This window comes from Lampetra planeri, chromosome 19 (genome assembly GCF_965212315.1).
Source record: "Lampetra planeri chromosome 19, kcLamPlan1.2.h2, whole genome shotgun sequence".
Lineage (NCBI taxonomy): Eukaryota > Metazoa > Chordata > Hyperoartia > Petromyzontiformes > Petromyzontidae > Lampetra > Lampetra planeri.
The window spans coordinates 7,780,514-7,807,040 of NC_136125.1; the positions used below are offsets into that span (position 1 = coordinate 7,780,514).

General features: G+C 47.7%; 1 protein-coding gene across 2 annotated transcripts; it reads right to left on the bottom strand.

Moving 5' to 3' along the window:
* Positions 1 to 25,181, bottom strand: LOC144724036 (SWI/SNF-related matrix-associated actin-dependent regulator of chromatin subfamily A member 5-like). Of its 2 annotated transcripts, XM_078602861.1 has the most exons (25): positions 25,148 to 25,181; positions 24,006 to 24,091; positions 21,303 to 21,398; positions 19,665 to 19,831; positions 19,012 to 19,112; positions 18,403 to 18,503; positions 16,856 to 17,035; positions 16,014 to 16,169; positions 14,629 to 14,760; positions 14,040 to 14,108; positions 13,566 to 13,675; positions 12,863 to 13,089; positions 12,309 to 12,430; positions 10,042 to 10,194; positions 9,437 to 9,569; positions 8,962 to 9,110; positions 8,432 to 8,551; positions 7,745 to 7,855; positions 6,770 to 6,883; positions 6,013 to 6,135; positions 5,396 to 5,528; positions 3,898 to 4,016; positions 2,637 to 2,849; positions 1,950 to 2,060; positions 1 to 1,311 (listed from the first exon to the last, which is right to left on the bottom strand). In XM_078602861.1, exons 1-25 carry the CDS (start codon positions 25,164 to 25,166, stop codon positions 1,246 to 1,248), a joined length of 3,111 nt encoding a protein of 1,036 aa, XP_078458987.1. In that variant the 5' UTR covers positions 25,167 to 25,181; the 3' UTR covers positions 1 to 1,245. The 2 variants fall into 2 exon arrangements, with proteins under 2 accessions (XP_078458987.1, XP_078458988.1); XM_078602862.1 differs by lacking the exons at positions 24,006 to 24,091; positions 25,148 to 25,181 and adding an exon at positions 23,586 to 23,755.
* Between the last annotated feature and the right edge of the window lie 1,346 nt (positions 25,182 to 26,527).

The window sequence follows — 26,527 nt, forward strand, 5'->3', positions numbered from 1 at the left end:
TTCTTTTTGAACAAGTTTATTTTAGGAATGGTCAAAAGGCTAAAGTACAAAATAACACAAGCACTCGGTGGGGAGCACCTACACGAACAGTACAACAAACGGGGCTAAGTCTCGTTCACTATAAACATTTCCACTCCGAAATAAAATTAACGAGGGCGCTCTCCCACGCCGACTCATAACGACGCTGTGGCTACAACGGTTACGACTCCGCTGCGGAAGCCCCAAGTGATCCCTCACTTGGACCAATCCAAGTTGGTCATCGGGCTACAGCGACGACCCCCCCCCCTACCCGTGAGGGAATGGCATGCCCCACTTGTCTGCAAACGATCAGTTGCACAGCTAAATTGCGCAAATTGGCCACAACTGCATTGCCCACATCTAAGCCAGTAGTTGCATTTCAAGAGCATGCATGGTCATGGCTAAAGTGTCTGGCCCACTGCCCTTGACAGCAGCAGAGCTGCGCCATCCTTCTCACGAGTTGCCACCACCACCCTCAACCCTGCGTCAGGATTGTAACGACCAATCAACGTGTACGTAAAAACGTGCACGTGATGAAATACATGGCCATGAATCTCCGAGCCGATCGCTTGCAAGGTGAGCCTGCAAAGAAGCCTCTGCGATATCGGCAAACAGTTACACAACTGCTCGCGCAACCGACTGCACATCCAAAAACGTCTTAGTTGCATGCAACCAAGTTTCCCAACTGATCGCTCAGGTGTGAGAGCAAGCCTTTGTGTGAAATGTAGCAACCGTTACAGAAGCTACCATTCCTCGGAGAACTGAAGGAGTTGGGGTGGTGGGGAGAGTTTGCCGAGTGTAGGAATTCACAAACACTGCTGCTGGTGAATTCAAAATAAAACCCGCATTACCCTTCCCGGTGCTTTTTCCTGAAGCTCATTACATAAACAATAGTCATTGTTAGGGGAAAAACAATCTTCTTGATCTTGACACTCATTGCTTTGCGCGACACTGAAGATCCTCTGGAGACGTTTTTCTTTCCTCTGTCAACTGGACAGCACGGCATCGGCGCGGCGTCTCCGGCGCTGCCACTGATGCCGATGTAACTGCCGTGTTTTGGGAAGACGTGAAATCCCGCACACGCACCTCATCTCACACCCCCCCCCCCCCCCCACTGGCTCTATCCCCCTCTACCCTCTCCATCCCCCCCCCCTTCCTAACCCAACTTCCCCGACTGACCCACGGTGCCGGCGTACATCTCACTTCTCCTGAAAGTCCGTGATTCCATCACAGCTTCATTTTCTTTTTGCGGCCACGGGAATCCGGGGTGTTTTCCGCCTTTCTCTTCTGCGCCTGGAAAAAGATGGGTCACACAATGAGACCGATGTCAAGGGATGGACAAATCTAGTTCAGAGCTTCAGTTACAAATCCTACTTGAACACTGCTGATCATTTTTGCGGATCCACGCTGGGTCCTCTGATAGTCAGTGGTTTAACATTCAAAGGAGAACGGACAAGTCCCATGACATGACCCCAGTAGTACTATTTAGAGAAAATTGTGGGGGGGGGGGGGCATAGAAACATTTGAATGTAAAACACCGTCTTATAACATAAACATACAATACATATTAGTCTTACACGATGGATTATGGCCCTACTTCAAAGCAGAGCTGCCAAACAACTGAATATTCTCTGTGCACGTGTGTTTATATACGAGCTAAAATCAGAGCAAGCTAGCAGAGCGGGGGAGCAGAGGTGGTGTGTCTCCCAGTTTTTCTCAGTTAATCCATACCACCTGGATGTTAGTCTTGTAACCGGCTGCCACAGCACTTGGACTTAAAATGCACTGAGCCTGACAAGCGCTGTGATGACATCGCCGGCAGTAGTGAACAGCGGCTGCTATTGTCATATGCGAGCGTGCGGTGTGCGCACGTGCAGTGCGACCATGCAGTGTGGTGCCAGCGTGCAATCTGCACTGGCATTTCGTCTGACCGAGGAGGACTTGGGTCCGCGTCGTTTCCTCTCCGCCTTCTCCTTCTCCTCCAGCTCGGAGTTCTCCTTTTCGATGAGCGAGATCAGCGTGTTGCAGCGCCGCTGCAGCTCCTGCGCGGTGAACGAACACGCTCAGGTGAAGCACGCGGACCGCCAAAACAATACACAATTACTAGCTGGCCAACAGATGCTACTGGATGCCCCGTGTTGAGACTGGTTGCCATCACTGGTCCAGGACTGCCAATATTGAATAGATGAGAAATGTCCCATGCTTGTCTAAGCATGCAGATTATCTTGGCAATGCTGTGGAAGAGACAAGGGTGCCATTATGACCACGAAAGTGAATTGTACTATGGTGACAAAGTGGTGAGAAATACCATAATGACAATATGAGGCGATAGTGCCAAGGTGATAGAGAGGCAAAGGAACCGTGGCGATGCTAAGGGGGAGGTTACGGTACCAAGCAACGCATAGGAGAAGGCGTGGGTACCATCGCGATAGATGCAAGAGTACTGTGGTGATCACGCTGGGCGAGAGCCAAGGGTTACTGTGGCAACACCAGAGAAGCCAGGGATGCCATGGTGATGACTGAAGTAGAGATGACGCTACCGTAGCGACGCTGGGGGGTGGGGGGGGGGAGGGAAGATGCGAGGTTACCATAACGACAACGAAGGATGGAAGCCTCACCATGGCCGTGCGCGACTTGAGGAACCAGTCGAACTTGAACTGCGGGGCGTTGCGGATGCACTGGCGCAGCTCGTCGTAGACGCTCTCACGGTCGAAGCCCATCTTGTGCAGCATGCAGATGAGGAAGCGGTCCTCCTCCTCTGTGTAGTTCTTGCCCTTGTTGGTGCCATACGAGATGCGTAGCTGGTGGAAGGGCGCCTTGTAGCGTGCAATCTGCGTACACAGGCGACATGGGAAACAGAAGAAATAGAAATACGTGTCAAGAGCGCTGAGCAGCCACCAATGGGATCTTACTTTCGAATCCAGATTTCGGCCGCCTGTGTTGATAGTTTCAGTCACGCCTGACTGGACGAAATAACCGTAACATCAAATTTGGTTCAGCATTTACACTGGCAAAAATGTCAGCTTCGCGATTAAAAAAATATTGGTTTGACTGTCACGTGACGCATATTGCTCTGCGGTAGGGTGGGTGGAATAGTGCTGCCCACTACTGTGTGAAAATTTTAAATAAAATAAATGAAAAAACAACTAAATTAAATCACGACGTTTTGGGCGCAACACAAGCGTCCTTCTTCAGGTGGTGTTTTTTTTTTACCTACGTGACTTTACCGAAATAACCAAAGAGCATGAATCCTTGCAGTCACGAAAACTTCAAATCTAGAATCCCTACTGTGTGGACAAGAGATCACAGAAGTAGGTCCGTAATATCCATTTCTCTGGATTGTTTTTTAACACGGACGGGCTTTTCCACTGCTCTGTGACCGATTCGGATAGATTAATCACCTCATTACATGGCACCGATAATACTATTGGGAAATAAAATTATTAGACAAAACAAAAAAAATGGAAAATTGATGCTTAATTCTACCCATAAAACTTGGCATTCATTACCCACCACACAATGATTTTGCATGCATAAAAAAACCACTCGCATTCGTCAAAAAACATTTCCCGAAAAGAAAATACACACAATTAGCGATGTTTCAAGCATTTAAACATTGCCTATGATCAGAATCAATGCCATATCGTCACCTATTATACATTAACATATACGTTTCTTTTCTAGGGCGGTGTTAATGACGAATGTGTTAAGTTTGTGGTTATTTACGCTTGTTCATCACTGCCAACGCGGTGCCAATGATTCTTTTACTACACCACGATTTAGAACGCCGAGAGTTGATTAGTTATGAGAAGTTGTTCGCCGCGGCTCGCGTTTTGCGTGACGGAAGAGAATGACGACGCCGCGTCGGCAGAGCCTCACCTTGGCGTCCAGCGCTTTCTTGATGCCGATCCGGCGCTGAATGCGCGCTTCCCCGCGCTCTATCTGCGCCATGATCCTCTCGATGTCCTGCAGCTCGTTGCAGCGATCCCAGAACAACGCTGCCGGTGGCACGGACACAGGTATGGGGGAGAGGCAAGCGGCACGTTAGCACGAAACCCGTCACAGACAAAATTCAGTTCATCTCCCGTGCCAATTATTGCAGAGCGAATGCCGAAACTCAAAAGACGAACAAAAAGGTAACAAGGGGGCCAAAGGCACAGAATTGTAGGGAAGGTTAGCAGGTCGAGTCAAAGTCAGTGACAAGGGTTATTATTCATGGCTGGTTGGCTAGTCGGTCAAGGTCAGTGGGAGGGCGAGTACAAGTGACTGATTGATTGCTTATTTGGATAAAGATAGTGTCTGTGACAAAGTTAGTGTGAGTGGCTGGTGAGATGTTTGCTAAGGGCTAGTGTTTGGTGGACTAGTGTGCTCCAACCTAAAGTTTCTATGCTCCCATTCTCCACTGCAAAATGCTACCTCTTCAGTTGATCACTTTTTTGTTTCGGGCAAAGGGGGTTCCATTCGTTCAAATCCTCGTCAAGGTTAACGGAACCTGTCAACGTAATCCCTCTACGGCGATCTATATTCCGTGTTTATTTTTTCTCACTTTTGCATTCTCCTGCGTTGTTTCACAACAATCCTTTTCACATCGATGTTGATGACGATGCTTCATTCATTCCCCTCGTGATTTAAGATTGTTTTAGGAGCGTCTTGCCAAGATTTTGTCAGTAGGGGGTAAAGTTGAAGACGTATTTTTTGCCACGATGTTGGTGGTAAACAGCAATTATCAACTACTCCTATGCACTTTAAAATCTAGATTGAAAACTCATGTCTTTACAACTGCTTTTTACGTTCAGTTTGTTGTCCTTCCCCCGCGCTCCTCTGAACACATTCCTGCGGAGGGAGCTGGTAGGAACGTTGGGTTGCTCGGTCAATGGCCAGGGTCAACGGCGGCGTGGTGTATTCCGCAAATATGCCGGACTGTGAGGGGGTGCACAAGCCGGCGTGAGTAGGTTAAACGTTGAGTTTTATAAGGGCACCACGGGGTGACCAGCCTCTCCCCACCCAACCCCACCCTCCCCACCCAGCCCCTCCCTCCCCACCCTCCCCACCCAGCCCCTCCCCACCCTCCCCACCCAGCCCCTCCCCACCCAGCCTTACCCTCCCAACCCAGCCCCTCCCTGCACGATGGACGGACACAATAATCCCCTGTGGGCTGGTCTAACCAGGAGGTTCCTACCAGTATTAGCTATGTACGGTGCAAAGGAAGTTCAACATCCATACAGAAAATCGGAACACCCAACAATGAAGTCTGACTAGCCATTGGAACACCCCTATCCAAACATACATCCCCACAGGCAGTGTGCTCATTAGCAATGACTCTCTGGAAAATATAAATAGAACAGGACGAAAAGTGCCGGGCGTGGTGGGCGCTCACCCGAGTACTCAATGACGTCCTCGGGAGTCTTGCCCTCCACCTCCTGGGCAATGTTGTCGATGTCATCGCGACCCCACTTCTCGTTGGCCTTGATGAACTGGTTAAAATCTCGTTTGCTCCAGTCCGTGAAGCCCTGTCATGAAAAAAAGGTCACGACGTGCCGACACAATTAGACTTTTTACAAAGCGTCCAAACGAGGGTGCGCGCGCATCTAGACGAAGCTGAGCAACTCGCAGATGTGTAACGTGGTCGATTTACATGAATTTAAATCCATGCTTACAATCACGATTTACTCGCCATGTCCCTTTAGTCAATCTACTGCTGGATTAGAGCTTCCCCCACACCAGGGCTGTGAGCCTACTGCCCACCATGTAGCCCCACAGCCCGCAGCCATGCGGTGTATGGTGGTCACCCATCAAAGTGCTGTCCAGGTTCAAACCTGCTTACATTCCAGCATGATTGACAATGACTGGAATGGCAATGATGGTGATGGTGAATCTGACAATTAGGATAACCAAGAAGATGATGATGATGATGATATTCGTGGCGATTGCCATGATATGATGTTAAAGAAGGAACACGATGACTAGTGACTGTGAGGTTGACGATGTGCTTGCCTGTGTGAGTAGTTTCTCCTTCTCTTCGAGCTCCTCCTCATTGAGCGACTCAGCCGTGTCGATCTTTCCCTGCTCCTCCTTCTGCGTCACCGCGGGGTTGGGCACGTCCGGGTTCCGGGGAACCTGCAGGCACACACACGTGCAAACGCGCGCGCACACACACACAATGCACAAAATTCCCCGTGTAGCCTACACACACTGTTGGGGCAAGCTGTGAGCGAGCATCTATTGAGGCCTAAATTATGCATAATCACACTCCCATACAGGCGCGCACACACACACACAAACTAATAAACTCTCTCTCTCAAATGTTTGCCCCAGTATATACACTGACATACAAATAGAAAGATCTCCCCGTATAGCCTTAACAGACGATTGGGGCAAGTGCTGTTAGCGAGCACCTATGAAGGCCGGCACGGCACACAAGGGGGTGGGTGGCCAACACCACGCCCGGCCGCCTTTGTCTCCCTAGTGGCGATGTTTACACATCGCACCAGGTACTCATTTGAGGCTGAGTCGACCTAGGAGAGGCCCAGGACCGGTTCAGATAATCGTCACTGGTGTTGGCCGTGAGCGGGAATCGAACCCGGGTGGCCTGGTTTATAGCGCAGCGTGCTAACCGCTACACTACCGCTCCCCACAAAGGCGGTATACACACGCACACACATACACGCGAGCTTGGGGCACCCATTCTCCCCACCGAGTGGGGAGTGTGCCAAACGTCACCTGGAGCCCTGCGGACACACAGGCCTCTCACCTTATAGCCAATGGTCTTCCGGTAGTGTAGGATCTCCTTCTCCAAGAGCTCAAAGAGGCGCGGGGGGAAGAACTGGAAGTCCTGGATGCTGGGCTGCTTGGGCGGGCGCGGTGCCTGCACACGGTAAGGACAAGCGTCGGGGGTTTGATACAGACGCTATGTGCAGCCAAATGTTTATCTCTGCACAGAGCAGCGCAGCCAGTCGTGGAGTTTAAGAGGTTCTACTACTCTCGAAATGCACAGAAATTTAAATAATGGCTCTCAGGCATAGTCTGCATAAGACAAAGAAAACTGACGATTCATCCCCTCCCTGAAATGGATGAACTTCCAAGATTATATTCACAAATCGAGTATTTTTATCCCAATATAGTGCAAACAATGGTAAATAGTATTCTTACGCAAATAATTTTCCGCGGGAACCACAAACACAATAATTGATTTGACTAAATGCATCAATATATCTCTCGTGTTTACTTTACAGCAACAGCCTGTGTTCAGACAGCAGACGTGACACACCAAGGTCAGAAGTGAACGGGTTCCACTTCTCGAGTGAGCATGTGACAAGACTCACTGGAGTGGCTGAATGAGTGACTGAGTAATAAAGCAAATGAGCAATCATATCAGCAGGTGGCTTGGGTGGGCGAGTAGGTGGGTGGGTGACGAATGACCGGGTAACTGGGCAAGAGAGCAACCGAGTGACCGGTTTTAGTGAGCGAATGCTTTTAACACGTCACTTTTACACAGAGCACCATGTACACAAGAGAATTAAATAAATAAATGTTGATGTCATGTGAGTGGACGTTAGCCCACGTAGCCACAGAGCCATGTGACAGCCTCCTCCTCCAGCACATGCAGGGCAACAAGTCCGCCCGGCTTGCTCTGACCGGTGACTGGGTAAGCAAGCGAGCGACCGAGTGGGTGACTGGGCTAGCAAGCGACCAAGTGACTGGGTGGATGGGTGAGCGACGACCCTACCTTGGGGGCCTTTGGCTCCGTCACACGGAGGGCCTCACGGAAGTAGGCATCCACCGCGTAGTTGGCCTTCCGCTCTCTTTTGGGTGGCTCAATCCACTCAGTCATGTTCAGCTGCAGTGGGGGTGGAGAAACACAAAGCACACTCCATCAAGCAAGCAAGGAATGACCCACAACTGTCACCACCACCACTAAAGTCTGGTCCTGTTAGTACTTTGTGTTCCATCTCTTTTGTTCCGACCAAAAATACACTTAAATATGCATGTCAAATAATCAATTGTTGCGTGGACAATCAATGTGTTTAATTGTGCACTAAAAGCAGATTATAGGGTGGTGGTCGTGGTGATAATGGTGTTATGGCAGTAGTCATAATGGCAATCAGGATCGTGTTGGTGTTGTTATGGTTGTAGCGTTATGGTGACGATTGTGTTATGGAGGTAGTCTTGGTAGTGTTACTGTGGTGGTCGTGTTGGTTGTGGTGGTTGTGTTATGCTCTTGGAGTTGGTCGTGATGGTTGTAGTGATGGTGTTATGGTGGTGTTGCTATAGGTTATGGTGGTGGTATTGTGGCGGCGGTAATCGTGGTGTTGGTTGTGGTGATGGTGTTGAGGCGGTGGTGGTTGCAGTGTGTGGTCATAGTGGTGGTTCAGGTTGGCCATAGTGGTGGTTCCTGGTTGGGCAGGCCCATCACCTTCTGCTTGGCCTTGTAGTCCTCCCCCTCGAAGTTGTAGACACTCGACTCCGTGTCCATGGTGAACGTGCGCAGGGTGTTCTCGCCAAGCTGGGACATCTTCTCGTTCATCTCGGCCGTCTGCCCGCACCACCGACCCAGCCACATAGAGATAGACATTAAGATGTATAAAAACAGGCACACACAGGCACACAAAGACACAGATATTGAGATAAAAGACACGTTAAAAAGATACAATGGGATGGGGAAAGACGGTCAGCCACAGGTATCGTCAATGGGACAAGAAACAGACAGAGATAAAAACACTGAGACAGAAATAAACAGAAAGTCTGCTAGAGTGAGAAACAGAGCCATAAATGTGGGACTACCCATCATGAAGACACTTCAAAGGCAGAGCAAGGCAATGAAAGGCATGGCAACGCAGGGGAAAGCTCCTCAAAGCAGGACAAGAAACGGCAAGGCACAATAATACAGGGCAAGGCGGTGGAAGACAACATCCACGACGCAACAGGAAGTGTGCAGGGACACACCTTCTTGGCCCCGCGCTCGAGGATCACGTCGATGTCCTCGTCGGTGATCTGGCTCTCCTTTGAAGAGAACACCTGCGTAGCTCCGTAGCGAATCATCTGCAGCATCTCATCCTTGCCCAGCTTGTTGGCCACCTGATCCACCAGGCGGCCTGGTCGTGGGGGAGAGGAAGTGGAGTTAAGTGTGGACCAGAGGCCACGTTACAATTGCACCGAAGGAATATTTTAACGGTTAATGGCATTTGTAATTTTAACACGAAGAATGTCAATGACTTTGAACCGTCGGCTGTGTAAGACAGGGGCCTCCCCATGCCTCATTGGTCATGGGGGTCGTTTGGCTATACTTCACCATGATGGTCAACGAGGTTCAGATTTCACTCACACATACATTACGTCACTAAGCGGTCCGTAAATAACCGCATGCGGCTCCGGAGCCGCAGGTTGCAGACCCCTGGGCATGGCCATTACGAGCGCTCACCCTGCTGGATGACGATTGAGTCGAGGCGGAGCTTCATCTCGGCACGTTCCACGATACGGTCCTCCACCGTGCTCTCCGTTATGAAGCGGAACACGCGCACCACCTTCTTCTGCCCGATGCGGTGAGCTCGGTCCTGCGGGGTCACGGAAAACACAGGGTCACCAAGGTGGGGAGGGGCACGGTGGCCACCACGGCGAGGGTGGAATAGTCAATCGACACCACCGCGGCAAAGATCCAGAATGCCAGAGCCATGACAGCCACAACGGAGACAATCGTCACAACTGCCACAACTAACAAAAACATGATTAAAAACAAAACAACTGCAACAATCGTGATAAATAGACAACTCCCAAAACTATAGTGACCAAACAATTGCAGCAACCGCAAGAACCGCAACAACAAAACAAATGCGACAGACAACTGTTGTAGTTTACCAAAGCATCTACAATTACGACGAAGGCAAAAGTCACAACCGCCAACAACGGTGACGGCCATAATTAAGCAGATGGCGTTCGCCGACGCGCACACACGTGCGCAACCTCAAACATATAGGTAGGTATACGTGCGTCCACACGGACGCAGGCAAGCAGTGGAGACAGCCTCACCATGGCCTGCAGGTCGACCTGGGGGTTCCAGTCCGAGTCGTAGAGGATGACCACGTCGGCTGTGGCCAGATTGATGCCCAGGCCCCCAGCTCGCGTCGACAGCATGAACACGAACTTGCTGCTGTCCGGAGCGTTGAAGCCGGCAATCGATACCTGCATGCCCAGTGCCGTCGCCGCCACCACCACACACAGATGGTGATGTTGTTGTTGACGTTTCTCTTTTATGTCTAATAATAACAGAGCTCTTTTTTATACAGAAAAGCCTCATGGAGTCTCGAGATGGTTCTGACATATTTAGTGACGAATTCCTTTTTAAGATTTTATTCAAGAATGTATGAAACTCGTTTTGTTGTCACTGTACCGTGTGTCCTGTCTGAGAAGTGAAATTCAACATGTTAAAGAAGCGCTGCAAATGAACGGCTACAATGATGCACAAATTAACAGGACATTGAATGCCAAAACCTGGTCAAATAACACGAGCAATAAAACTGCCCAAGTAATTAAAACGATCAAAATACCGTACATTGCGGGAGTAACTGATAAACTAGCCAGATGTTTGGAAAAACAAAACTCCGAGTCAGATTTGGCACGGTACATAAAATACAGGAATTAATATCTGTTACAAAAGATGTATTACGGAAGCTACCAATACAAGGTGTGTACAGGATTAACTGCACGAGGTAAATGTTATTTTGGGCAAACAGGACTAATGATCAGCACGAGACTAAAAGAACATCAGAGAAATAGCAGAACACGTGTGCCCACAGGGACACTCAATTGATTTTGATGTTGAAGTTCTGTGCAAAAACTAGCTACTACTGGCCAAGACGAATTAAAGAATATATCGTAATTGAAAGAAAAAAAAATGTTTAACCGTTTGGATAGTTAACGCCTTAGTGCTGCATGGAGACGAATCATAAAATAATACATTATTTAAATGCATGTCTATAAAGCGTAGCAGACTTCAATAGGGATTACCATTGGTAGGCTATTTTAATACACACAATACACAGGAAGGACAAGTTTAAAGGGCTCGCATAATGCACATGCATGATGTACGTTGACTCAGTAATCCCCCCCCCCCACTTGGCGCAAGAGCGCAGAAGCGTGGTCACCACATCTACGCCTCTATATAAGGAACTAAACAGACTTCTCCACAAATCTGGCTGTTGCCTGATGAAGCTGGTTGTAATTACTGGCGAAACGTCATACTCAGATTAAATGTTGTGGCTTGGCTCTCCAACACAACAGTGTGCTGTACTAGTGACGAATTGGCATGTTCTGTTCACGTGACAACCCTTACTAGTTGACTTCAATATATTTACGCGATTTAACCCAAAAAACCTCCATGTCCTATCCTGTTCGTTCCTTAAACGTACAATAATTTTAGAAGTCTGAACGAGTCTCGAGGCTCTTTTTAAAGAAGGCCCTGATATCCTCCCCCCTCCTTGTAGCCGCTCCCTCTATTATCTTACGTAAGCTCTTCCTCCCTCGTCTTTCCCTCCCCACATTAAAGTAAATATACCCCGCTCGCAGTCCCCACTTTGTGGGGCAGTGAGCCCAATCTCCTCCCTCCTCTAAACCCAGGAGCACAGAGGACGGACACCTACGTCCGCGGAGTTTCTGTAACCCTCCCTGCTTCGCGGTGCGTGCTCTGTACCGGGCTCTTATTGAAATACAATTAAAACAACATATATACTTTTTAAAGGCCCTGGTATAACACATTCCTGCGGAGGGAGCTGGTAGGAACGTTAGGTTGCTCGGTCATTGGCCAGGGTCAACGGCGGTGTGGTGTATTCTGCAAATATACCCGACTGTGAGGGCGGGCACAAGCCGGCGTGAGTAGGTTAAACGTTGAGTTTTATAAGGGCACCACGGGTGACCAGCCCCTCCCACCCCCCACCCAGACCCACCCCACCCAGCCCCTCCCCACCCTTCCCACCCAGCCCCTCCCCACCCAGCCCCACCCTCCCCACCCAGCCCCTACCCACCCTCTCCTCCCGACCTAGCCCCTCCCTCCCCACCCAGCCCCTTACTGCACGACGGATGGACACAATAGTCCCCTGTGGGCTGGTGTAACCGGGAGGTTCCTACCAGTACCATAAATTTTGACCACTGACCATCATCCCTTCTAACAACGTGCCTTTTCCAAGGCCACTTGCTTTTCGGAACAGTTAATACGATGTCTGTAACTTGCATATGGCTTTAGTTTGGGTAAAACATGCAAATGGTCATGTGTGTGTGCATGTTTGCTGCTGGTCAGTCACCTGTCTATCCTCGTGCGGCGTCTGGCCATCGAGACGGCAGTACTCGTACCCTTTCCACATGCAGTAGTCCTCCAAAATGTCCATCATGCGCGTCATCTGGCTGAAGATCAACACGCGGGACCCTGCAGAACAAAGACAAAGATCCCCATGTAACTCAGTACCAAATACGCCTGTCAAATACCTTTGTCAGGACACCATTTTATACAAATATTTGACCACGCGAGGACTGTTTGTATTGGCTGCGTGCTCACAACTACATGAAAGACAACAGGTGACTAACCGCACAATATTCCCACGAGTTTTCCAGCTAGTGCAGCCAAAATTTTTGCAGTGATGGATTTATATCGCGCGTGGGCAATTTCAAAGCGGTAAGCCTCGCGTGACCATGGTCCTAATGAAACTAAGTCGGGGAGGGCCAAATGTGGCCCACGGGCCATAGGTTCCCCACCCCCTACCCTAACCACTCGCACAGGCCCTGCTCTCCGACCAGACACCACAAGCCCTGCCCCCGCCTCCCAACGACAGAACAGACTGCCGCACCCCTCCGAACGCACCCTGCTCATGCAGCTTGGGCAGCAGCTTGTCGAGCACCACCATCTTGCCGCTGTTGATGACGATGTGGGTGTCCGTGGTGTAGGGCGGCCCAGGCTCCGCGCCGTCAAACAGGTACGGGTGGTTGCAGCACTTGCGCAGTTGCATGAGGATGTTGAGCAGGCGCATCTTGTCCATCTTGCCGGCCGAGTTCAGGATGTCAATGTCCTTCATCAGGATCTTTGTGTACCTGTGGAGCAGGAGGGCAAAAGGATTGAGGAGAGATATACGGGCGCGAGGATCATGGTGCCAAGGCTACAGGCAATAATAAATGGACACAATGAGTAAATGTATTTTTATAGAGGCAGTGAGGCACAAAAAAAAGCCATGAAGACGGGAAGGGAGATGACAGCACGGATGGAGGTTGGTAGGGGGAAGGGAGTTTCAGAATATTGGGGCAGAACAGGAGAATGAGCAACCTTCCTCTGAGCGATGTTTAACAGGAGGGTTCGACGCAAACGCTTGTTTCCTGGTGTGGAGAGTACGTGGAGGGGAATAGAGCGAGATGAGAAAGGAGACGTAGGCAGAGGCGGAGTTCACAGAGGATCTTGAAGACGGTGAATAAATCTTGAAATGGACCCAGGATTGTATTGGTAGCCAGTCGAGGCACTGGACTATGGGGGGTGGTGTGTGTGTCTCATGTGTGCACGTGGGTGAGGAGTCTACCACTCTCTCTGCATCTTGCTGAGCCCGATGTAGATCTTGCACTCTTTCTTGGGGGGCAGGCTCTTCTCCACGTCCGCCTTGATGCGACGCAGCAAGAATGGTCGCAACACCTGAAGTGCCATAACAGGAGGAAGAGAGAGCAGTGGATTACATCTATGGGAGAGCAGTAGCGTAGTGGTCAGTGTACTACACTACGAAGCTGGCAAAATAAAACTCAAATTTCCTCGCCACGGCTAATAATAGTGGCGAGTAACATCCGATTCTGGTTCCGAGTCCCCCTTCCATAGAATTAAGTACAGAGCCAAACTTAATGCGTTGGGGTTCTTAATCAGTCATCAATGACCAGGCTTAGACCATCAATTCAACACACTTGAGAACACAGGTTTAATCACAGGCCACTGAAATCTAAATTGGAAATGAGGATCGCAGAGGTGCTAACCCATGGCGATCGTTGAACAGAAGACAATTTCTCACCATGTGCAGACGTTCAACCAGCTGCTGGTCGCCAAAGCAGTTGTTGGTGTCGAACCACGAATCGAAATCCTGTGGGAGAGATGAAAAACTGTAGTTCACGAAAAATGTATTTATGTAGAACTTTTTTTGCACCGTATGTAGCCAATCATGCTAATCGGAGGTGTAGGGGAAGGACCACAATCTTGCTAATTGGTTGATACATAAAGTATTCCTTTTGACAGACCAACTACAAGCAAACGGCAGAATAACACTACACAGTGAAAAATGCGTAAAAATATCCCAATAGTTTGAATGTTTTTTGCTACAATCTGATGTGACTGCACGCAAGAATGCATGGATTTTTTTGTGTAAAGTCACTGGTTGAGACCATCAGCTCACTCCACTTCCGGCTTAACGGTCAAAACCTGGATTCAAACACAGGTTCAAAATGGTCCCGGCTCAATGTCTCTAGCACCGTTATGAGCCACCACCTCGGTAAATGTTTAAAAAGCTAAAACAGGGTGGTGGTAGAGCAGTTTTTCCAGGGCCTCATTAAGGCCTGTGGGGCTTTCAGAAAGAGGGCGGGCGTGTGGGCAGTATGGGGCCTCACATCTGCAGAGTTGAACACGTCGGGCAGCAGGAAGTTGAGCAGGGACCACAGCTCATGCAGGTTGTTCTGCAATGGCGTCCCCGTCAACAGCAGACGATTCGTCGTCTTGAACTCTCGAACGATCTCAGACAGCTGTGGGACAGAAGACAACGGAGGCGGAACGCTTAGAGGTGCCCGGTTGGACAGGAACACTCATCTTGATATTGTGATATTCTTAGGTTTTTTCGGTAAAGTCACGTATTAATTTTAATTTTTTACCTAAGTGACTTTACCGGAAAAAAACTAAGAATATGAATCCTTGCAGTCACGAAAGCTTCAAATCTAGAATTGATATTGTGACTTACAGAAACCTGGTTCAACTGTTTCTGAGCTCTCACATTCATTGCTGAATATGGATGTGACAACATAGGTGTTCAAAATAAGATTTACATAAAAAATAATGCTCGCAAGAATAATAAACTTTAATTTATGTGGAGAATGGGATAACTGAATGGACACTCTTGCATGTAAAGACCAAAGAAATAGTTTTGCAAAGCAAATCATAATCCCTCATTGTAACAAGTCATCAAATTGGACAAGTGGGAATGTACTGACTCTAGCCTGGACCCAAGGTAATTTGAATGGGTCTCGGACATAGCTGTGACAAATTTCGATTTAAAGCTTTCGTGACTGCAGGAATTCATCTTCTTGGTTCTTTCGGTAAAGTCACGTAGAAGGGAAATAATAAAATAATAAAAATAAACAAAATTAAAAAAAATTATGTTTTATTTGTATTACTTTATCATTTCCCTTTTACGTGACTTTACCGAAAGAACCAAGAAGATAGGTGTGACATTCGCTTCCTTGGACCGCTCTCTAACACGGAGGGTTGCACTGCTCTGCGAGAGATCTGAACCGATACTTTGTGTAATAAAATTACACCGATAGCACAAATGGGATTAAATTGCGGGGAAATATATTGGAATATATATATATTTTTGCCATCTACAACATCAGCCTACATACCGTCCACGACGCCAACTACTGACCAACATCAAATTAAAGTTTCCTTCTCCATTCTCGAATGAGTGCATTCAAGCCGATCCACTGAAGGCTACAACCAAGCTCCGACAACTGGACATCTGCAAATACAGACCATCTGTGAAAAAGAGCGAGATAGCTCAACGGATTCCTCCAGTATGAATTTTCTGATTCTGACCAAATGGGTTGGTCGTCGGTGCCCGTCACCAGGTGGCTTTGTCTGGGTGGCTGTGACCGAGTGCCCGTGACCGGGTGATGGTCACCGGGTGGCTTTGACCAAGTGCCCATGACCGGCTGGCCATCCCTGGGTAGGCGTGACCGGGTGGCAGTGGTCAATAAGCCATGAGCGCGCACAGGGGCCTCGCCTTGGACTTCTCGTTCTTGATGCGGTGAGCCTCGTCGATGACCAAGTAGCGCCAGTTGAACTTCTTGAAGACGGACTTCTCGCGGATGATCATCTCATACGAGGTGACGCACACGTCCCACTCGCCCGGCATCAGCACGTCGCGGATGAACGCCGCCTGCGACAAGTGGGCATCAGCGTGCATCACAGAACTGTTAGATGCGTAGGGTGTGACTAGATTTTATTATGAGTATATATGTATGTTCTATGTATTTTTCAGATTGATGGAAGTGATATAACCGCACAGGAAGTGATGTCAAGACATGTTCAATTATAACATCATTTAAATGATCTAAAAAAAATATCAAATTTTACATTTTATATGAATGTAAATATATATTTATGCACATACAAAGAGGACTGCTGAATTTGTGAAACTCCTATCAATAGCACGTGGTCAACTTTACACATATGGTGGAGGAGTTTATGTGCCAATGAATGTGTGTTGATGAGTGTTTGTGGTATTGGGTGTAGGGAGCAGTGGTACAATTAGTGAACGAGTATACGAACTGAGCAACCAGAGTTGAATTGCCAGTTATGGCTAATCAATCCAGGGCCTCCCCTAAGTCAGCTCATGAAGACCTGGTGCCGTGTGTAAACATAGTCTGCACTGGGGATCTTTGTCTTTGTGTGCTTTCTCATGGGCGTGTGTGTTGATGGTTGCGTACCATGATATGGCTCCATACGGACAGGAGCCTGGGCTGACAGGAGTGCGAGCTTGCCGACCGGCATTGAGCACGATGGGCGGATGTGCCCACGAGTATTTTGGTCAATGAGTGGAACGATGGGCTGGCTGGCGCTTACCCTATGGTCTTTGTCTCCAATGAGGCAGACGGCCCGCAGCGAGGGCACCCATCGCTCGAACTCGGCCATCCAGTTGTGCAGCGTGGACTTGGGCACCAACACCATGTGGGGGCCTGGGATGTTACGGTAGTGCTTCATGTAGCCCAGCAGGGAGATCGTCTGCAGTGTCTTTCCCAGACCCTGTATCGTCATTATCACAACAAAAAATGTTTCAATGACAAAATCACAGATATATATTTAAAAGTCATAACCACAAGCTAACTTGCATTAATCATAATCAACGTTTTTGAGTTTAGATTGCGTTATTTATAAATGTGTTGTAACCCTCCACCACCCGACACGGCCAATCAGTAAAAAAGTGTCACGTTGACAAAAGACAAATAGTTCACCGCTTTAGCCCACCGAAGCGTGAAACCACAACATTTACAATTTGATTATGAATAATATTGGTCGCGAAAGCCTACGTGTTAAACTTGTATTAAGCTTGTGTCCTGCACAAGCCCACTTAGTTTACTCAAGATGACAGGACGCAAATACCTTGCCTTTGTTCTCTCATCCATGTGTTTCTTTTCCGGTCTCAAATCTACAGCTGAAATGATTAAATCAATAACTGAAATATTGTAACTATTTTTTAATGGTAGATTAATCTGCCCCCCCCACGACCCCCCAATGTGAGGGCGACCAACCCCCTACAAGCCCTGCTCAGAGACACTGTGGACGATGTCAGTGACGCCAACAAGACCCGCCCATAACCTCTCGTCCAGAGACACACGTGGGAAGATAATTGAGACTACAGTAAAACCTTGGATTGCGAGCATAATTCGTTCCGGAAACGTGTTTGTAATCCAAAGCACTCGTATATCAAAGCGAATTTCCCCATAAGAAACAATGGAAACTCAGATGATTCGTTCCACAACACAAAAATATTCATGTAAAAATTATTAATACAACATTTTATGATTATTATTTAAATGTAATGTAAAGTAATCAAATTTATGATTTAAATTAAATCGTGGCTGGTGCGAGGGAGACGAGAGAGAGGAGGGTTATTGTGTAGGACTTTCACTGTCACTAACGGAATCACTGCTATCTGTTGGCTCACTGGAATCTTTTTCTTTTTGTGCGACTTTAACAAGGAACCTATCCAATGACACTTGCTTTTGCCTCCTTTTGAGGAGCATGGGAGACAATTGCCCACAATCCCGCAGCAAGAGAGAGAAGAACCATCGGCTCAGTTATGATCGCGTGACGCTCGGCAGACAAAGCGTATACGTACTACTCGTATTGCAAGACCTCGCTCGTTTATCAAGTTAAAATGTATTTACAAATTTTGCTCGTCTTGCAAAACACTCGCAGACCAAGTTACTCGCAATCCAAGGTTTTACTGTACTTTCAACTATTCTTTGTGTTATCCGATGCGCCGAGTAACCAAACCAATACTCGGTAAATGATTGCTAAAATAATCGAATAGCCCAGCTCTCATCTTAAAACTCATGTAAAAACGAGATGTGGGGGGTGTTGCAGAGGCACTGGTGGAGAGGACCCACCATCTCGTCGGCGAGGATGCCATTGATGCCGTTCTCATACAGGGAGATGAGCCAGTTGAGACCCCTGACCTGGTAATCCCTCATCGTGCCGCACTTCACATCTGTAAGCACACACAGACACCCGTCTCACCTTTTCTGATGTTGACACACCCTAAAAGGTACTCCTTTTACCTTGAGTTCACCGAGAGAAGGCCTAAGAATTGGTTCAAATATTTGCGACGGATGTTAGCCGTGGTCAGGAATCGAACTCGGGCCGCCGGTTTGTAACATAGTGCACTAACCACTATGCCACTTTGACCTATTTATGCGTGCACACACAGAGTAAGAGGTAAACATTGTGAGCAGGGTTCGGGTGGCACAAAGATGGGGGAGCCACAGGCTTTGAAATTTCACAAGTGGCAATCAAGCGATGATCAAGCAATTATCACACGTGACACGACAAACCGCATGACACCAACGTTAAGTTAAACTGCGGTGGAGTGAACGCGTTTTCACGTAAGGTACCAAACGCTCAATTCACGCAAGTTAAAAATGTAGTGTGAACCCACCCTTACATTTCGGGGCGATAGCAAGTGACCAAGGGAGCCACATGGTAGCGAGGGAACTTACAGGAAGGGGACTCTTCGAAACGGAGGAGAGCGTTGGCGCTCTTCCGACTCTCGGAGAGCAGCTCCTCATCCTCCTCCTGCTCCGTGCGTCGGTGGCGGGCGCTGCAGAGGGGGGGGGAGGTGGGGCACAAGGGCAGTAAGGAAATCAGTGTCACCACGCCACTCTTTCAGTCACCAACTGTAGGAAGATGTAGCACAAGCTGACAAGGCCCCAGATCTTGGGTTCGAATCCGGGTTTCAATCCCATCACTCACATCCCAGTAATATCCAACCACATTTCCAACCAATGCAGATCACTCACCACCGCACACACACATCCACACTCTACCACGACACACGCAAACTCCATTTATGCAAACACACCGCTAAAAGTGCACCGCCCCACACCTCCAATAACACACCCCTCCACGACACAAGTTCAACTACATAAGCACATACCACTACACAAGCACACCACGATGCAAACACAGTACTACACAATCAAACCCCATCATTGCATATCACACCGCAATGTGTATACTCCTCCAACTAAAAGCAAACAAACACAACCCTCCGCCGCTACACGCTCATCAAACCCTCCCCATGGCGCGGTTTGCTCTTATAGGGCGGCTCGATGAGACCCCTGTGGTGGGTGTGGGAGGCGAGCGAACTCACTCGCCGACCGACAGCAGGCTCTGCTTCTCATCACTCTTGACGCGCGGCCGCCCAGGCTTGAGCTTGAGCGGCGACGTGGGCGTCTTCTGCGCCGCCGGCTGGATGAAGTGGGCGAAGAGCTCTGTCTGCTGAAGGAGGTACTCGAAGCGGTTCGAGCGATCCGTTTTCTGCGGCGGGTCAGCCCACGGGCGGGAAGGACGGGAAAAAAATTAATTGGCAAGGTCACCACATAGGGTTTCACCAGCACTCGCAATCCAAGTGGAGCAATCTGAGTGAGGCCAGGTGTTGAGCCTACCATCTCTCAAGGTTTCGCCTTGCACTACTGGGTTAAAGAAAATATAGTGCAGGTTAATGAAGGGAGTAAGAGAAGGGCCATCACCGATTTAGATTTCACTTGGCACTGCTGTGAGCCGAGGTCGGGGATTGAACCCAGGTAAGGTTAGTAGTGCTACACACTAACCACTGCCCAATCGACAAGATTTTAATAATTAATGCCTAAATATTGTTTTGGAGTTGCAGTGGAGTTGCTGCAATAATACAAATTAATTATCAAGGATATGAATGGGTCTCTTCTTTGGATATGCCTATCAACAGACATCTGTATTGATATGTAACCTATGTTTCTATGCTACATCGATGTCCTGTTTTGTTGAGACGAAAATCACAGCTTGCAAAACCAAAAGCGTAACACTTCATCCTAGGAAATCAGGAGCTGTGGTTTGCCGAGCGTCACACAAATCAATGTTCGTGCTGTATGAAGCCCAGGAACGACACCCTTCTAATTTAATACGCATCATTTACGTGGTTAATGAGAGCGCCGATGCTAAAGCGTGCTTCATTTACATGAGCCATTACAATAATTATCCCTGTTGATGTTAGCGTCCTCGTCGGTGCTGCGATTGTATGTATTTTGCGTTTCAAACACGTTAAACATTGCTGGGTGAAAACTCATTACATGTCAATTAACTTTTTTTCATATTATTAGTTATTTGGATAATCGGACTAGAAGGCTGGTGTAAATTACATTACATGAAGCAACGAATTGAACTCAGGTCGCAGAGTTCATAGGAAAGAGCATTAATAACTGCTACACCGCTCCATTCGAGTAATTATCTATGCAAATATTTTCTTACCCTCTCAATCTATACATCAAAATGTGCACGTAAAAAGTTATTTTTGTTTCATGCAAATTTCCTGCAAAGTCTCCCTTTAGGTTGAGGATGGAAGTAATAGATAAGTACAAATGAGCATAAAAACTTGAGGTGTACATATTCACCCCTACCCAACCTCAGAAATTCAATGGAATGTCACAAATCCGGTTCATAATTCAATACCGGAATAAAATATTTTTTTGAACAGTGGCAACAGTCATGTGAAATCATTCCATATAACATTTACAAATGTGTTCAACTCGGCCGTGTCGCCCACCACGATACTAACGAGACAGAAAAAATGAGAGACCATAAAAAGGAAGATGCACGCTAGTCGGTACAAACAAAAAAACATCGATTTAATCATGGAATCGTAACATATCATATAACAGAATGTGGGTTGGGTGAATGTGGCTAGGATGAATCTTTAAATGCCAAAAGAAAACTCATTCATTTGTTCTTTCATTCCCACTCATTCAGTACGCACCATCTTGTTCTCATACTCTGGGTCTGGTGCTTTGGTCTCGGGCTTGGGGACGGCATTTCTTGACGGGGAATTTGGCGAGAACGATGGATCATTCACCTGAGGGGATGTACAGCAGTCGCGTTGGGGTTACACAAAACAATAACAAAAGACACCTGCACGCCGACCGGCAAGCTCACGCACTCACAGCCGCGAATTAAACAAAAAATACAAGGTAGATAAACTCATACGTCCACGACTGCAACATCGAATGCTAATTTGTACTTTCATTTGGCACGTAGTTTTTTAGAGTCAACATGACGATTCATAATTGATTTCTGGGTTAGGCTATGTAAAGATGTGGATAAGTTTGTGTTGTAAGACCCTCCATGACCCAACACGGCCACAGAAAATTAAGCAGGGTTAAACCTGGATTCTGCTTGGATGGGCAATCACCATCAGGCTGTGGTGCTATTGTGGGCAAAGAATGGCAGGATGGCAAACACATTTTTTGTACCTGTAAAATACTTCTACGTTTTCATGTCTATGCCCCCGACCTTCATCAACCAACACTAACTAAACAGTCAAATAATCCCCACCACCAACGCAGGCATATGGAGGTCCTAATTCAGCAGTGGATTGAAGAAGAAAAAAAGGACTGCACATCTACACGTCCAATACTTTAACCAGATGCGAAGTGAATTATATATGTATCTTCTAAACACCATAGTAACGCACCTGTTGGCAATTTCTGTATCGACTGTTAGTGTCAGATAATTAGCAAATTTGGTCAATTGATTTGTACACGGGCATATAATGTCCTGTTAGCGGTACAAAAATAACATGCACACACAATGGACCTTCTTTAGATATAAGGGATACTGAATAATCTCATTCATGCTTATTAAATACTTTAGTTTGGAAGAAAGTTTTGTTTATGAATTACGTGATTTTATAGGTAGTTACGGAAAAATCACCCACAAAGCGTCCAATCTCGTCAGATGTTAGAAGCTAAGCAGGTTTGACCGTACTTCAATGGTCGACCACTAAGCGTATCAGGCTGCTATGTTGTGAGCAAGCAGGCAGTTAAGCTAAAACCCTACCATTGCACCGTACTATGCTTCAAAGTCGATGCACACCGCCTTCACCAACCCGTACTGACAAGTGATATCAAGTGTCTGGTAATGGGTGGACCCGTAGGGTGTGAAAGGCGGCCCTCGACCAGCAGAAAATGTAACCGTTAACATGAATCTATTCCGGTTGATTTGGTCATAAAGCTCCGATACAGAACCCTCCCTCCTGCAAAACGAGTTTTGAGATGAATCGAGACGTCCCGAAAGAATAACACTGCGACTATTAACCGGGCCAAATGGCAATGACAACGCCAATTTTAACATCGGTCGAGCGGCTTCAGCATCAAGGTGGAACCTTCAACGCGATTCACTAATCGACATTAACAGCGGCACGTCACTTAAAACGCATAATGTAAGGTTGTCCAGATAGTTCAGTGCCTGTCAAGACAGCGGAGCCGGCAATAATAAAAAAACATGGGTTTAAATCTAGGATTCCTCCACTCAACCATGATGATTACACTGTGTTCTCTCAAGTGTTGCGAGTCGCCGGTTTCTCCCTCGACTGTTTACATTCCAGACCAGAAGACGAAACGTTAAGATTTGATGGCCATGTCACACCTCCATACAGCAATGCAAGTAACCAGGGCGCGCACGTCGTTGCAACAAACCTCGGTGTCAATGGGACACTGACGCAGTATTGTTTTAAAAACCAGATGAGAAGAAACGTCTAAATCGGCGTAAATCAACCGAAGTGGCAACACAAATATTTCAGAGGCAGCCTTCTGCTTTCTACATACGTTAATAATCATAACATTATGAGGCCGACATGTAACAAATGTAACAAACATTTTTTTTAGGGGAGGGGGGGGGTCATATCACGATTCTGCGATGTAATAATAACCGAGGTCGACGTCCTATCCAGACGCGTTCCAATCATTGCCTGCCACTCCACAACTATTCGTTCACATCTTGAGCACATATACTGCATTATAACATCACGCGACGGAGAACTGAAGAATACAAACTAAACCACCACGACACTCATTTAAAAGTTAATCATTATAATGACGCCACCGCGTGCTGCGGCCTACCGCTATCAGAATAGCCTCGGCCTTGCTTGGCCGGCCTACCCGGGGAGAGCGCAGAGAGGCCCGCGAGGAGCTGGCGCGGCACGGCCGATGTCTCTCTGCGTCTCGGGGTTAACAACAATAACAAAGTTGCCATTTTCCCTCACCTCGCTTTGACGGCGCTCGGCCTCCGCCGCGCTCTTCTCGTCCTCGGACATGACCGGGCGAAGGAAGATTGTTTATTAAAATGGGAAATTTAACAAACTCGCTACTTTTTTTACTTGTAACAATGCGCGCCAAACCGGGGCCGCGCTTGCCTCCAAAAGCCTACAGCGCTTCGACGCGCGGCCGGTCGGCGATTGGTCGGGAGCGAACCCGTGGTGCGACGAAACTCGCGTTTGATTGGCTGCTGCGCGCAAACGTGGGAGGGAATATAAAAGGGATTCGCGCGCGATGAATGGAGCGGTGGGGTGGGCGGGCTTCCGCCCACTGAGATCCGCCTCCACGAGATCTCGCGAGATTACGCGGCATCTTAAGACAGCGATGAATGCGAGATATCGCGAGATTTGCGCGCCGGGTGGACACACGTGGTGGTTGATGATGATGACGACGGTGGTTGTTGGGAGGTCCGGATATGTGGGATGGGTGCTGTAACCATCATCATCTTCTTCTTCTGCGGATGAGACACTCTAGAAAGTTCTACGCACCCAAGACGTGTGCCCTGTGCCAATAAAATTATGAAAATTTGGTAACAAGCACAGGATTTACACATTTGTTGAGGCTTTCATCACGATAGCCCCCTTTAAATAATAGCTGATTGGCTCAATTAAAATATTCAAGTAAAAAATGAACCGCATAAAACCGCTACAGCGGCAGATCATGGCTGAGGAATGATGCAAAGCAAAATTATTGCGAGTGTAAAGATTTCAATTTTGCAAATCTCCTGCACCTATTCCGTATACGCGAAGCATATTTCAGTTTCTGTCAGTGGAATATGGCTGAATTTTGAAATCTCAAATATTTGTCTTTTTGAGTGACGTTTCCCCTCGACCAAGTCATACTTCACTGTATGAGCCCATTGACGTGACAGCTCATTGGGGGCCGTCCATAAATGACGTCACGCGATTTTGGACGATTTTTTACCCCCCTCCCCCCCGTCGTCACACGGCGTCACAAAAAGTCAGACCTCTCAAATATGACGTCACAAAGCTCTGCCCCCCCCCCCCCCAAAATAAAACATACTTCAAATCGCTTTAAACTATTATCATTTTAGTGCGTATTTAATGTGGCGTTGCACTCTGATGTTGTGTGAGTGTTGTTATAACAATTAGTGTTGTTATAACAATTCTATATTTATTTAAAGTGGCGCATTTTGATGTGACGTCAAATTTCTCACCCCCCCCCCCCGTCACAAATCGTCACAAATGTCTGACCCCCCCCCCCCCCTAGGTGCGTGACGTCACTTATGGACGGTCCCTTGGCACAATGCACTAGTACTGTAATACCTTTGGTGAGGAGAAAACGTACACAGTACAGGTATTATATCCACGTACAAAATATAAATGTAGTGTCCTTTTAATTTAATGAAGTTAAATGTAAAATGAGTGCAAATTGTGGCGGGAAATTGCACATTGTACGGACCGTTCATGTTACGATTCGGTAAATTATTGAATAACGTCAGCAGTTTCATTCAACATACATACATATTCACTGCTGGATGGCAACTTACCCGAGATTCTTAAGTTCATGGTAGATACAAATCACGCGTATAAAATATGTAGTGAGTCCAACCGAGTCACAGACATTTCTCTTTAGAGGCAACACATTTATTATAACATCAACACGTTAACACAAAGGGGTAACTGCCCCTTGACCAGATACAGCCGAGGGTGGTGACCACCCAGCTAACTACCCTATACGGAGGAGTTACAGCTACGAAGGGTCTGACTCTCACTCGGGTCCCGGCCACGTGTAGAGCTTCCAGCTTGTACGACGTAGAGATTCCATCTTGTAGAATGCAGCGATCCCGGTCCCTCTCAGGGACTCACCTTATATCCTCCTGGGTGGGGGCCGCTCCGCCCTCGGCCCCGCCCACCTTCTCGAGCGTTCTAGCTTCCTCTCGGTGCCTCTCAAGAGCTCTCCCTGGACACGTGATCAGCCCCTAGCCCGCCGCACATGGGGCCTTATCTGAGGATACTCCAGATCACGTGTCTACGGTGTCAACCAGAGTGCCATGGCCCGGGGCAACCCTGACCCTGGGCCGACACTCTCCCACTCTCCCTTGTGGGAGCCTGCATTACACGCTATGCGTGCTGTGCTAGAGCCGGCCTCACACAGCAAACCACCCAGTGCTGTCCGCGACATAGGAACATCGCACAGTGATATCCCCGATGTCACTACAAATACATCAGTTCAAATTCTTAGATGACCCTAAGAATCAGCCGCTGTTCGCCAACTAGGGGCGTTGGGGCGCCGCCCCACCAAGCAGCTGGAGAGGAGAAATTATTTTTCTAATAGAAAAAGTTTTTTTCCTACAAATTTGTTTTGTTGTGTTTAAAAATATTACAATGCAATGATTCTTTCAACGTTAATTGACTAATGAAGATAACATTTTAAGTTGTTCGAATGAGATACTGCTGGAACGCCGCAGTCTGACTTGTGCATCGAGGAGGTCTCGGGGCAGCTGTGAAGGTGTCCGAATGAGATATTTCCCTTCTTCAGTCATTGCAATCAGCTTTTAGCATTTTGGCCACTCCGTTTGAGACCCATTCAGGGCGATGGTGAAAAAGGTGCCCTTGGCTCTAATGAGACGATGTCGCAACGCGAGGTTGCACTGGGGAAATATAGCAGCTCACGGTCTACACGCTCTGGCGGGTTTAACGACACATTTATATTTCAATCTTGATTTGAAGCTTTCGTGACTGCAGCAATCCATACTGTTTGGTTCTTTCGGTAAAGTCACTTAAGTAGAAAAAATAATATTTTAATAACATTTATATAAAGTTACATTTATATTTACGCGATCAGATTTAAATGTTTTAATTAAAAGCTATCTGAGAGAATTATAAGGGAATGTTACACTTGTTTAGCCAGGAAAGCCTCACTGAGT